Consider the following 14,151-nt stretch of genomic DNA (forward strand, 5'->3'; position numbering starts at 1 on the left):
GCCAGTCCCCGCCCCCCTCGCACCGAGCCACCCTACTGACCCAAGAAAGAAACAGGAAAAGGAAAAGAAAACCAAAAGTAAAGAGAAAAAGAAGGCCCATAGAAACTGAAACGGACAAAATAAAAGCCCCACCCCCCTACCCCCACCCTACACGCATGCAGAGGCTACGGCCTATCCCCCCCTAGCAGTGTGCCTGTCGCCCAAAAAAGAGTACCCGAAATACAGATAAGGAAGAAAGGGAAGAAAAAAAGTTATCACATAAGATCGGAGGAGGGCCATACACAAACTCAAAACAATCAGCATGTGAATCCTCGGCTGCCCATCCCCCGGATCCCCGAACCAGAGGAAACCAATGTTCAACTCCACCGTCTATCCCCTGCAGCCCCAGCAGTATACGCTACCGCAGTCAATGATAAGGGAAACATCCTCAACCCTGGCCCTTGCGATCTGGGGTATCGACGTGGTCCAGCTGCACGGTAGCCATCTTGAATGGGATAAGCAAACGGAGTGATCCCAGCAGGGTAGGACGCTGTCCAACTGAGTCTATCCATTCCAAAGCCATGCGTGCGACGACGATAGAAAGGGGGACAACACACTGTAACAGTCCACCAAAATCAACCTGCCAAAGCAGTAGCATCCGCTTCAGGAGAAAGTTGTAAGTGTCGCCAGTAGAACACAAAGGAATAGGCAAACATGGCGTCCATGGACGTCTCTCCGGCCATTGCACAAACCCACCGTCCTCAGACCACTTCACCCCCTTTTCAATCAACACTGAAGTGCCATCAGGCGCACGCAATGTCTCTGAGCACACCCGAATAGGCATTCCACAGCAATCGGGGACAGGGTGTGGCGCAGTGTCCTGCAATAGAGAGCCAACTCTTCCCATCGGGGGCACATAGGGGGAAGTAGCGTCCAGCCGGTCCCCTAAGTCCCGGGCATTATCTTGTAGAGCAGACCTCAAAGTGCTCAAAGCGCAGGATGTCTCCAATCTGCAGCGGTGCCGTAGGAGGGAAAGGGGCAGCGGGTCCCTGCACACGGGGCTCGCGGAAGTATTGTAGTCCTCAAGGCTGGTCTCCATCATCCGTGCCACGTAGCTGGTCGCCCAGTCCGGGTTCCGCATAATGACCTGGCGGGGGCCACAGGGGCAGCACAAACCATGTCGTCACCCTGCACGGCGCCAGTGCAATGTGGGCAATCGGACATCTCACCGGCAGCAGCCCAGAGTAATCACAGGAGCCGGGAACACAACCATCAATATGGCATCCACCGCTTCGCTGGAGGGGACAAGCAATCAAACAGTGCCGTCTGCGGATCAGGGCGTAGACACAATGTTGCACTTTCAGTCCCGATATTTCCCAAGCGCGGAGAGGAGCAAAGCTGAGCGGACCCCCGCAGCGGTAAACACAGCGTAGCAGCTGTTCCCCGCCGGTCGCCTCTGCCCCGCTTCAATGTCCGATGAGAATGCAGATATGGCCGGCCATCTCGAGGAACAAAGACCCGATCGGCTTCAGCCAGCGCCGGAAAGGAGGTGAGGGCGCCCCGGCACTTCCACAGCAGGGAGCGCGCAGAAAAACGTCCCGCGGGTTCGATTCAAAAACAGGATCGGTAGCAGGAGAAGGCGCGGTCCGGGAGGAAAACAAAAGGATCGGCGGAGCCGAGGGATCAGGCGGCCATCATGAATGCTGGCTAGGCTCCTCCCCCTATTGGGAATAACTTTGGCGCCGATTGAGGACTCTGCCTGAAAATTTCCTGAAAGTTTGGGGGGGATTAGTCAGGCGGGGGCCGAGATAAAAGGGGGTCCCAAAACGTGTTTTCCCCATGTTAATTTGCATAGGGCGGTTGGACTCACTTTTAGCCCGAACGGCTGAATGGATTTCCACCAAACTTGGCAAAATTGTAGGGACTGGTAGCCCGATGTGCCTTTGCTATGTCTCAAGATATGTGCTCCAGTGGATTTTGAGCAATTTAGGTTAAAAAATATATATATATATATCTATAGGCGCGCCCCGGGTGCGCTACGCGAGTTCGTGCGCGGAAAGCTGATTGTCTCTAGGGTGTCTGTCAACATTCCAAACAGTCCGGAGCGGCCGCCATCTTGTGTCTCGGGAGGATCGAGACACAAGAGGTGGCAAAAACAAAGGGGGAAATGTCCAAAAGGGGGCAGGGTAGACCCCCCTGACTCTTAGGTTTGATGTGGGGACCATAGAAGGGCCCCACGGGGCAAAAAAAAAAAATTTTTTTTTTTAAAGTTTTCGAGGGGGGAGCGCCCGGTATGCGCACCGGGGAGTGTACCATGGTGAAAACCCAGTGAAACAGTAAAATAATAATTTAAAGTGCTTAGAGGTAGTGATGCATTGCTGGAGTGTGTTACAAAAGTGATGCAACTCCAGCAATGCATCCTTTCACATGGGGCCAGCCCCATGTGAAAGGGCCTGCATCAGTCTTACGCCTGCTGTGAGGCAGGCTGAAGATTTTGACGCAACGGTGTCCTAAAAGTGACGCAGTGAAATCTCATAGATTTCACTGCGTCACTTCTACGACCCTTTCTTGCGTAAATACGCCCCCTTTGCATACATTACACCTGGCGCAGGTATAAGGTGAAAGGGCTTGCGTCAGTCTTTTCGTACCCTTCCACACCACAGTTCTTTTACTACATTTTCTTCACTTATCCACATTCCCCATGTTCACTCTCCTTCTCCTCACTCTCGTTCCCAACACTCACCTTCTTTCAGTCCCCCTACATCACTTCCCTTCCCCTCTCGTCCCTTTCTTTGCTTTCTTACTCATTTTCCTTTCCTTTCCTCTCCTCTCACTGCACTCCACTTCAGTTACTCCTTTTGAATTTGTTAAGAATATAGCTCTTTTTTGAGAACTGGAGGTAGTTCTGAAAAGAACTGTTTTTTTTCTTCTTTTGTTTTTTTCAAAACAAAAACAGGGAATGCAAAACTGCTCAACAGGAGCAAAAAAAGGGGAAAAATTAGGGCTGGGGAAGGCAGCGGTGTTCTTGCCTCTTGCGTGCAATGAGCTTGATGCTCTGCTCACCTTAGCAAAGCATTTCATCGCATTGCTTGCACTTTATAGTAAAGTCACTAAAAACAGGTTGAATGTTCGGAATCATCTCCAATTCCGCTGCACGTCCTCTCCCTGATGTTGTGGCTCCTCCTGTAGATGTAGAGGCACCATCCCTTGGGGGATTACATGCCAGGTCTCAGACACTCTCCCGGGCATAGTTCTGGGGGTGCCTGCGTTGGACGTGGCGAATCATTGTCGAATTGCCAAAACTGTACTTCCTTCTTGGGTCTCCTCTGGAAAGCACAGTTTGGCAGATTTTGCATTCAACTTTGGGAGCATTCACCTTTTTTAATCCTTCAGGTATTGAAAAAAACTTCCAAATAAAATGCTCCTTGATCTTGGGCTGAGGAGGCTCTTCCTCAATGAAGCCATCTGAGTTCTCACTACTGCTGGATGGTTTAGCTGCCATTCTTTTCACAAAATGATAGCACAGAAAAAAACAGGTCTTGCTGTCTCCAAAGTGAAAGAAGAAATGAAGGAAATGGGTTTTCATTAGTTGTTAACAAAAACTGTTAACAACCAATGAAAAGTTATTTTAAGGTCACATGACTTGACGCGCTTACGCGGCACGTACGTAGGTGCTTACGCGGGCGCTGACGCGGCGCGTCTAAATAACGTTTTGCTAACATTAGGAAAATACGTTTAAAGTTGTAATACGGGTATTTACAATCAAAAATACTACTTTTATAAGTATGCTACTGAATGTCTTGCATTATTATTTAGTTAAATACATACTTTTTTTTCCGCACGAAGAAATGGCGCTCACGCTGCGCTCTCGGTGAGCTTACCGGTGCGAGCACCCTGAGCGCCCCAAGACAATATGATAAAAATAATGAAAAATATATTGAGAAAAATATTCTTGTGAAAAAAAAAATAATAATAATATTTTAAAAAATCAGTTTAAAAATTGTAGGTTACAAACTCGATATACAAAGCAATTAGCTTTTAAAAAACCTTTGAAATTCGCTGAAAAAACCATAGGTTTGACACCAGTTATAGTTAGCTGGAAATTTTACTGACATAAAACCATTGAAATTCCCACGTTATAGTTAGTTGGACTCACTATAACTTGCGCGCCTGCAATGCACTGCTGATGACGTCACATATTGCATCACTCATGACATGGTCAGTGAGATCACTCAGGTGGCAGAATTTCATCTTCGTGTGTGGCTCTCTTCATTCGACAGGCAACTGTTTGGGAATTTCGGCAGCATGCCTGAGCCGCGAAGTGGGGCCCTGGGGCGGTTTACAGCCCTCTTGAAGAGACGCCACTCGACGTCTTTGTAAAAGAACGAAGATGCCGGTTCCCTGCAGAATAAATCAACAACGTGATGGTATACCTGGCTGCATCACCCCACTTGGGATTAATTGATTGAACTTTCAGGATAGCCACGACGGCGCACTTGCGAAAAAGTGGTACCACAAGTACCATCAGGCCACAGGGGTGGCCGCACCCATTGGGGCGTGACTTCAAGAAGTTAATTGTGGCACCTTAAATCGCCGTGCTATTCTGAACTGTGTCCAACGCCTCTGAAGAAGTGCTTTAGGCAGGAAACGCGTCAGGCAGGACATTATTTTGCTGCTAGTACAGGTTTCTACATTTTGCTGTCTGCACGGAATAAAGGTGGCAGAATTTCATCTTCGTGTGTGGCTCTTCATTCGACAGGCAACTGTTTGGGATATATATATGTATCATACACGCTGGGGTTTGTCCAAAGAAAAAGCCGCACTCTAGGGCAGGTTACTAGTCCCCCATAGAAGTATTTATTGGTACAGGTAGTGACGTTCCTCCGCAATTAAAAGCACCTGACAGACTGCCTGACGCATTTCGATTGGTCATCTTCTTCAAAGGTTTTACGTCATCAGACGTGTGCTTGAATGTCCTGTAGTTCCCACTCGTTATGCAGTATCGTTTACCCAAATGGGTTGCAAATTATCAAGCACGTTGCCTTATGGGAGCTGCAGTTCATGATCAGTCCGTAGTGGAAACACCCTTAATTTTGTGCATAATTGAGCTCACATGAGCCCCAAAAAGCGTCATCACCCTCAATCCAAAACTCGTCCTCCACATAGGGACTCTCCAGCATTACGACCTCCATGCCCCCTTTTCCCGAGGTGGTGAAGGCTCAGCGGCAGGCTAGCTGCATAACATCATACACTATGTATGTATATGTATGTGTGTATATATATATATATGTATGTATATATATATGTATGTTAAGGGAGAATCTCAAGCTTATTTGTTTTCTGCTTGCTTGTTTAAGACACCTACACCTGTTTAGTATAGGTTTAGGAAGATTGGTATGCGCTTAAGAGGGGTTTAAAAATAGTGATCATTGTCCTGAAGAAAGCCACAAATCCCATATGGAGCCTTATATTTAGGCTGAAACATGTAGACCAGGTGATAAGTTAAGCATTGATTGTCCTGCTACAAATCACAGAAAAAGTTTGGTTTTTAACCTTACCTTCCACTTCTATAACAAAATGTAGATGCTATTTATTTGTACTTTGAGAAGGGTGCTGTACCCACTGCCTGCCCTATGAAAATGTTAATTCTTGGCAACATGGCCATTGCCCAATACTGGTTAATTGTTGGCTTTTGTGTGCATCCATGTTATTGTGGTGCCCACCCATGGCATAATGGTACTTTGTTAGTAATTCTTGGCATGTGGGCATCCACGGCACAGTGGCCCCCACCCCAGGATTGTTAATTTTGGCACAGATTGTTCTGGCACCATATTGCAAATTGTTGCACTAATGTGGGCATCAGTTGAACAGTGGTTTAATTTGGAACATATTGTAGTCATCCTTGGCACCCAGACTTTTACTCTGATGCAGGCCACTGGTGTTGAATCATGACTTATTGTGGTCATGCATTACATAATGGCGTTCACCCTAGCATATTGTCTGGTTTAATGGTGGTAATTCCTGGCATATTGTGGGCAGTCATGGAATGATGGCTATGAGGCACAGATATGTTATTTTGACTATATTCAAGCACCAACAGAACCAAGAAGGACTAAACTAGTGCAAGTGAACATGTGAAACATGTACACCAGCATACATTCTTACCTAACCCTTGTATGCTAGATAGGTCTTTGACATGCCACGTTTTAAAAGAGGGTTGCGCAATATATAGCCTGTTGCATTTGTAACTGATTTTTTTTAAAGTAAAGCACTAGGTATGCAAATGGACAAGAATTAAGGTGATGCAATTGCATGTTTCACACTCCTACAGATATACCATTTACTTGACAGCTTTATTGATCATCCATAGGGGTTGTTTCCTGTCTGGCTTTTGGTTGGCCAATGCACATAAATTGCTAATGGCTAAGAGTGTACTTATTTAGGGGAATAAAGTCTACATTGGTCATCTAATTCCTTACTTGATCTTCAAATACCTCTAGTCCATCAAAGGCAGAAGAAATGTGTGGTTTAATCATGAAAAAAACATATGTCCATTGATGTCACAATTGTAGATACAAGCATCTTAAATTATGGTAATTTCCAACAGAAGATGGATCAGTAAATGAAGATTAGCAGCAGAGAGTATATTTATCAGAAGAGATCTAGGGATTTACTTCCCTGTAGGTGTTCTGTGTGAACCGTGTGTTTATTGAAGCTAAAAAAGTATGTTTTGTTTAAGGAATGTCTTTATTTACATAATCCAAAAATGAGTCTGACCTGGATGCATGGCTCTTGAATGAATGCACTGAACTAAACGATAAATGTCTTGTATGTTTTTAAGCTTTTTTCCCCAGTTAGTTTGTTTGATTCTACATCCTGTATTTAAAATTGTTTATTGTTCTATTCTACTTGCCATGTTTCAGGACGTTCAAGTCCCCATTTAGACACTTTGAGAAAGAGTCCGACCATGGAACAATCTGTCCAGACTACCCCATCTTCACATTTACCACCTCCAGGACCTGTTGGAAGGAAAAGTCCACCCCCCACACGGCCACTGCCATCTGCTAACCAACGGACAATAGAAAGCCAAGAGCAAAAGAGAGGTACTAATTTCCATTCTTACAAGCTTTTCTATTATACAATGTGTTTTTATTTGCATTGGTGTGTTTACCAATGAGGTTTTGAAGATTATTTCAATACAAAGTAGGCTTAGAAGTCCATCACAACCCAGTTAATTGTATTTTCTGGAAGATGATGGTGTTGGGGAAATGTGTGGCTGTTTTGGGGTGGAAGTTTGGAGGAGCAGTTTGAACAATGACAACTTTTTTTTTTTTTTTAATTTGTTTTTATTGTTGCATCTAGAGAAGGTATTGCTCATTATTATATCATTGTTGGTGCCGCGTCAACATTCGGCTGCATCCGACCGTTATCGCAACTTTTCTTTTTATTACAGAACTTTCAACTTTTAGGTCATAGTTTGGCAACTCGATAGCATTTTACCCATGGAGTACTCAATCCATCGTAGCAGTATATCGATTAAGGCCTATTGTCCCACAGAGAGTACACTCATCATCCATGTCAGGAGGGCACGGGATTCTCTGAACCCTCCTGCCTCGCATATAGCCCCCACCCTCTTCCCACACCTATCCCATATCCTCTTCCTCATCCGAACTGTCCACATCTTCCTCCTCTGGCAACGGTTCACAAAGTTCCCCTCGATATGTGTTCCATGGCAGCCATATCTTGTTCCAGTTACGTGGGTTGACTCTTTGCTGGTACACCGCCCGCTCTGTCATCATGAGCATGTCCATGTTTCTGCACCATTGCGCCAAGGTCGGTGCCTCTGAAGCCCCCTATTTCTGTGCTATGTCCCTCTTTGCTAGCATCATTCCGATTACCACCCATTGCCGCCCCTGTGGAGTCAGGTTGTTTGGGCCCCAGACATTCAGCAGACAGATTCTAGGGTCAGGTGTGATGGGGAGCTGCAGAGTTAGGGCAATAGTGCGTGTTACCCGCCTCCAGTATTCTACCATGCTGGGACATGTCCATAGGGTGTGAAACAGCGTGCCCTCTTCCCCACAATTCCTCAGACAGTATGGGTGATTTGCCCTCTGGATTTTATGTAGGGTGGTGCGTGTGTAGTACACCCGGTGTAGTATTTTGAATTGCACTAAGCGGAATCTCATCGAGATTCCAGCTTCTTTAGGCGAAGCCAGTGCCGCATTCCAGTTTGCCTCGTCCAGTTCCCCGTTCTCCTCCTCCCATTTGTCCTTCAGTTTCTGTAATGGGTCAGGCAGGTTGTTCACTATCTTGCGATACGTGAGTGAGGTGGCGCTAGATTCCATGTAATCTGTAAGGAGTCGGTCTTCTAAAGGAGCCGATTCTGGGACCTTAGTACCCGGGGCAATGGCAGCCATTAGAGCATGCCTAATCTGTATGTGCCGGTATGTTTCAGTAGTGCCCAACCACATGTCACCCACTGTGGAGATCCCTATGTTGTCCCATTGGGTAAAGCCCTTGCTGTGTCGTAGGTTGCCCAGGGATTTGGAGTCCCACAAAGGTGTAAGCCGTGTGATCACACCCTCCCAGTGTAGACGTCTTTGGGCTTTGTGCCATAGTGTGACAGTGTGCCTAGTTGGGCCTATCAATTTCGCCATTAACCCTTTGTTGTAGAGCGGGGCCAGAAGGGTGTTAGTGCCTAGCTGCCGCCTGTCAGCAAGATATGCCGGGTCATTCTGTGGTGCATGTACCCATTGGTTAATCACCTTGAGATGCGCCGCCCAATAGTATAGTTCTAGGTTCGGGAGCGCAATACCTCCACTGTACCAGTCCCTGATCATTTTCGCTTGAGCGACCCTAGCCGGTCGGTCTCCCCATAATAGGCCTGACAACTGCCCTGATACCTGTCTAAAAAAGGATAGCGGGACCATCGCGGGTGTATTCTCCAAGACGTAAAGAAAACGGGGCAGCGCCATCATCTTGAAGAGCGCCGCCCTGCCCAATAATGTTAACGGAAGGGTCTTCCAATGCCGGACATCCGCTTTTAGTCTGTCGAGCAATGGCTTTAAGTTCCGTTCCCGAAAGGCCACGTGGTCCCGAGTGATTTGTATCCCCAAGTACCTGAAGGAGACAGCCTCCAGTTCCAGAGGACAGCCCCCGTGTAAGTGCGGTGGAGTCCTGTGCAACATGTAGAGCACTGATTTCGCCCAGTTGATTTTATATCCTGAGGCCACACCATGTCGTTCACACAGCGCCAACAATACTGGAATGCCCTCTGCCGGGTCAGTTAGGTATACTAACATATCGTCAGCTTACAGGGACACTTTGTCTTCCCAGTCGTCCCCCCAGTCTATGCCTCGCAATAGCCGGGTGGTTCTAATGACCGTGGCCAACGGTTCCAGCACTAAGGCAAACAGTAGCGGCGAGAGCGGGCAGCCTTGTCTCGACCCCTCGCTATCGGAATGACTCTCGAGAGGTGGCCATTTGCCAGCACTCGCGCCACAGGGTCGCTGTACAATAGCCTGATCCATGCTACGAATTTCGGGCCGAAGCCCATATGTTGTAGGACCGCAAAGAGATACCGCCATTCTACCAAATCAAAGGCCATTTTGGCGTCCAGCGAGAGGATCGCTGTAGGTTCAGTCAATAATGGGGCTCTTGCCAGCACTCCATGCAGGCGTCGGAGATTCATTGCCTTACTTCTATGAGGCATAAACCCTGACTGGTCCGGGTGTACTAGATGTGTGAGGTGCGGCAATAACCGGTTGGCCAGTAGTTTCGCCAGTATTTTACTTTCGGCATTGAGGAGGGAAATCGGCCGGTAGGAACCGCAATCCTCAGGTGGCTTGCCAGGCTTTGGGATAGCCACGATGGTCGCCATGCGCTGGTCAGGCGGCAGCTGTCCCTTTTCCAGGCTTTCCACGAACATGTGAAGCATGGGCGTGGCTAACGTCTCCGACATGGTCTTGTACCATTCAATCGGTATTCCATTGGGACCTAAGGCTTTCCCTGAGTGCAGCGCTGCGATGGCCAACTGTAGTTCTTCAGTCGTTAGGTCTGCTTCTAGTTCCTCCATCCCGTCCTGAGACAGCGTACGGGTGGGTACTCCCGCAAGAGCCGTCTCCGTCATTTCCCGCGTCACTTCTATTTCAGGGGCATACACTGTTTGAAAATGATCAGCAAGCAGTTCGACTATCAGTGAGGGGCGGGTTTGCATTCCCCCCTGCGGGTCTCTCAGTCGTAGAATCTAACTCTGCCCCTCCCGTCTCCTTTCCAGCCACGCTAGGAGCTTGCTGGCCTTATCCCCTATATCGTATATCCTGTGCGCCGTGGCCGCCATATTTTCTACCACTCTCTGGCGTATAAAATCAGTATGACGTCGCTGTGCAGCGTGGCACTTGTCGGAGTAGCCATGTGGTCATCATTGGCCTTAGTGAGTTCGTCCTCTAGGTGTATCAGTTCTTGTTTCTGAGTGCGCTTATGTCTCGTTATAACGGAAACAGCTTGTCCCCGGAGAACCGTTTTGTAGGCCTCCCACAGGACAGAAGGAGAGGAGACAGAACCGTCATTCTCCGCGAGGTAACATCTTGTAGCTGTCTTAAGTGTTTTGGTCACCTGAGCCACCCTAAGATACCCCGGGTATATCGGGTAGATGCGTTTACTGGACCGTTCCGGGTTAGAAAGAGTCAGTGTCAACGGGGAATGGTCCGAGGCACCTCTCGGTCCAATCCGTACATCCTCGACCGCGAGGAGTCTGTGGCCTAACGCCAGGAAATAGTCGATCCTTGAGAGGCTATGATGGACCGCTGAGTGGTAAGTATATTGTTGGGCTGTCGGGTGGAAACTTCTCCAAAGGTCTGTCAGACCCTGTGCTTCGAGGAAGTCGTTCAGTCGGGACGGCCCGGGAGCCTGAGCTCGTACCGGGAATCTATCCAAGGTATTGTGTACCACTGCGTTAAAATCCCCTCCCATTATGAGATCCCCCTCCGGGAGTTCCAGCAGAAATTTCCCCAGTTCTGGGAGTGCGACTGCATGCAAAGCCGGCGGAATATACACCAAGACCACATTCAGCGGCCTCCCCTCCCATTGTCCAAGAGCAGCCGCAAAGCGCCCCTGCGTGTCTATTTTCGTGTTTTGAACTATGTATCTGGAGGATCGGTGCATTAGGATCCCTGTACCACGAGACCCCCTAGTAAATTCTGAGTGAGCAATCATACGGTAACCTTTCCTGTCGAGGGCGCGTGTGGCAGTGCCTGCTAGGTGTGTTTCCTGTAGCAGAACCAGGGCCGGGTTAAGTCTCCTTATACTTTGCAGCACTAAACCTCGCTTGATCTTATCCCCCAGGCCCCTCACATTCCATGATAAAAGTTGTAAAGGAGCCACTGGTCCCGACCCCGGGTCCGCCCCCCCTACGTCATTCCGAGTGGTGTGTGCCATAGCTTCTGCGGTGAAGAGTGCCTATGCGCCATCGTGAACATAGTGTGGGAAAGTGCCTGGAGCTCGCCATGCTGTGTACGTGTGCTTTGCCAATCCAATCCTGACCTGTGAAACAGCCTAAAAAACACAAAACCTCCCCTACCCCCAACTCCCCCCCCCCCCCCCTCCCCCTGCCCCCCTGCTACACGGACTCAGAACTGCCCGCCCCCCCAACTCAGCAGAGTGCCTAACCCAAACCCAAAACACAGTACTTGCTCGTTGGGGTGAAGGACTCTCTGGAGTCTGCGGTCCTCCATCACGTCCGCGGAGGCCCCGCCCAGTGTCTGTGGCGGCCCACCCAAGCAGTGTTATTTAGCCTGCCAATGTAAACCTGGGAAGTCATTGTTCTTCGTTGTCCTCACGTTCTTGAACCTCGCCCAGGGACGAATGCTGCGCCGAGTCTCCACCAGACGCCTGGGAACTCGGTCTCATACCATTGTTGCGGTGCTTGTTCGGTCTGTTGGAGCGGCGAGGCAGGCCCGTTGGTCTCCAGCCCTCCAGCCAGTCGTGTGCCGTCTCCGGGGTATCGAAGAACCACGTTTTATTGTCCGCCACTACCCTCAGTTTGGCCGGGAAGAGCATTGCGTAGGGAAGTTCTCTCGCTCGAAGTTCTTTTTTCACTTCAAAGAATGTCCTTCTCCTGCGCGCGACCTCAGCCGTGTAGTCCGGAAAGAACGCTAGCGTGGAGTTTTGGACTTTAATTGGGGGTGAGTTTTTTGCCGCTTGTAGAATCGCGGCCCTGTCCCTAAAATTGAAGAGGCGGGCAATGATTGGTCGTGGGGTTGCTCCTGTTTTCGGGCGACCTCCTGGGACTCGGTGTGCTCTTTCTACTTAAAAAAATGCGGAAAGACCCTTGGGCTTGAGTTCTTGCTTGATCAGCTCTTCCACGTATAGGTCCATCGCCCCAGTGTCTTCCAATTCTGGAACCCCTATTATGCGGATGTTCCGTCGCGAGCGCCCTTCCTGCTCGTCCAACTTTTCACGCAGGTCTCTGTTTTCTTTCGAGATCCGCTCCATACTGATCTGCAGCTCTGAGACATCCTCCACTAACGACTTGGTCACAACCTCCATCGAGTTCACTTTTTCGGACATTTTGTGGAAGTCCGCTCTTATCAGTGTGATTTCTGTTGAGATCGTCGACCCCACCGTCACCTGTACCTGCGCCAAGGCTCGCATTAAGTCCTCCAGGGTCGCTTTCTTCCCGCCTGCCGAATCGGCTGTTTTGCTCGCCTGCATCTTCGCGTCTGTCGGGTAGGACGCCGTCTATCGTACGCATATCTCTCAAGTCTTGACTGCGCGTTGCCACCCTTCGTTCCTTTCCCTGCCATTCCGGCTCTTGCCGCGGTGGTGGTCCACAGTCGAGTGGCGGCCGTGAACGATGCGCCCAAGGAGCTGAGTCCGGTTGGAGGTGTCCCCGGCGTGTGCCCGCAGTTCCCAATAGGGTAAGAATGTCAGCTCTCCTTTCACCTGGCCGGACCCCGACGGGGGCTATTTATGGTACCTGCCGCTTACCACGCGCAGACTGTCGGTGAGTCTCACGGTCCTGGCCGTGTCACAGTGTGGTCCGCCTGGGATACACCCCTTCGCTGTCGACTTGGCGCAGGTGCACTTCGGCCCAGTGTCTCTGGCCGCCCCTCCCCTCAGACCGCACCCTCATGTGTTCTCACTCTGCGACTGATGGTCGGTGCAGCTCCCGGTAATTCTTGTCCCCAGCTGGGCCCACTGTCGGCCGCTGCAGGAAGGTGCCCACTGTCCGTTGTCTCAGCTGGGAGAACAGTGCCCCCCAGCAACCACGCTCGGCGGTGACTCCACCAATGATGCGTCGCACTCCCCCACAGGGCCAGGAACAGGCGCAGTGTGTACCGTATAGGGTGTGGGGCCCCGGACCTTGGGGCCCGCACCGGGACTCAGCTGCTGGATTGCGGTGATTGGGCTGGTGGCATGTGTCGGCGCGTTAAAGACTGTCCCTGCGCCACTGTCTTATGGTGCGGCGCACCCTCTCTCCAGGCGTCCCGTGGTCCGGGCAAGGATTTCAGTCTGCCCCCACGCTGTCTTCAGGGTGCCGCGCCGGGGTAAGTGGCTCACTCGCAGCCCTGCGCCCCGGGTGTGTGGGTGCCCGGGCTAAGATGGCGGGCCTATGTTCCGACGTGGCTGGACTCTCTGCCTCCGTACCGCGGTCTGGGAAGGTCCTTGGTGCGCGCCGGGCCGCAACGGATGTCAGCCAGCCTCTCGGCCACAAGTACCTGGGTCTCGGCGCCTGCGGACACCCCCCCGCAGTCGGAGCTCCACCACCAGCGGTCGCTTCCGGTGTCTTCGTGCCCAGCCCGCAGCACTTCCCGTCGGGTCCCGGATCACTCAACCTCCCAGCTTCTGCTCCGCTCCGTGGCCTGATCGGGTCGAGCGGTGATCTCCGCTTCCCTCAGACGGATTCTCTTTGTTGTTTTTGCCGGTTGCGCCGCCCGGTCCTGGGCTTCAGTACCTTCCCACTGGGAATTTGTGGTCAACGGATTACTTGTCGGATTTGCGAGGAGGCCGCTCTAACCTCGGAGCTCTCCCTCTACGCTGCCGCCATCTCCGGCTGCTAGCCACACCCCCCACAATGACTACTTTTTACCATTCTACCAGGACATGACTAGATCTGCCTAATCTGTCTTTGACATTTTTGTGTCTTAGCTGGACCTGCTGTTCAGTTATGGT

General features: G+C 50.3%; 1 protein-coding gene across 1 annotated transcript in view; it reads left to right on the forward strand.

Moving 5' to 3' along the window:
• The window catches only part of LSM14A (LSM14A mRNA processing body assembly factor), a 318,574-nt gene that overhangs the window by 109,042 nt on the left and 195,381 nt on the right, over nucleotides 1-14,151 (forward strand). The window contains exon 5 of the mRNA XM_086945147.1: nucleotides 6,903-7,082. Within this exon, the coding sequence (XP_086801273.1) occupies nucleotides 6,903-7,082 (180 nt within the window). The remainder of the gene's footprint in view (nucleotides 1-6,902; nucleotides 7,083-14,151) is intronic.

This window comes from Lissotriton vulgaris, chromosome 12 (assembly GCF_964263255.1).
Source record: "Lissotriton vulgaris chromosome 12, aLisVul1.2, whole genome shotgun sequence".
Lineage (NCBI taxonomy): Eukaryota > Metazoa > Chordata > Amphibia > Caudata > Salamandridae > Lissotriton > Lissotriton vulgaris.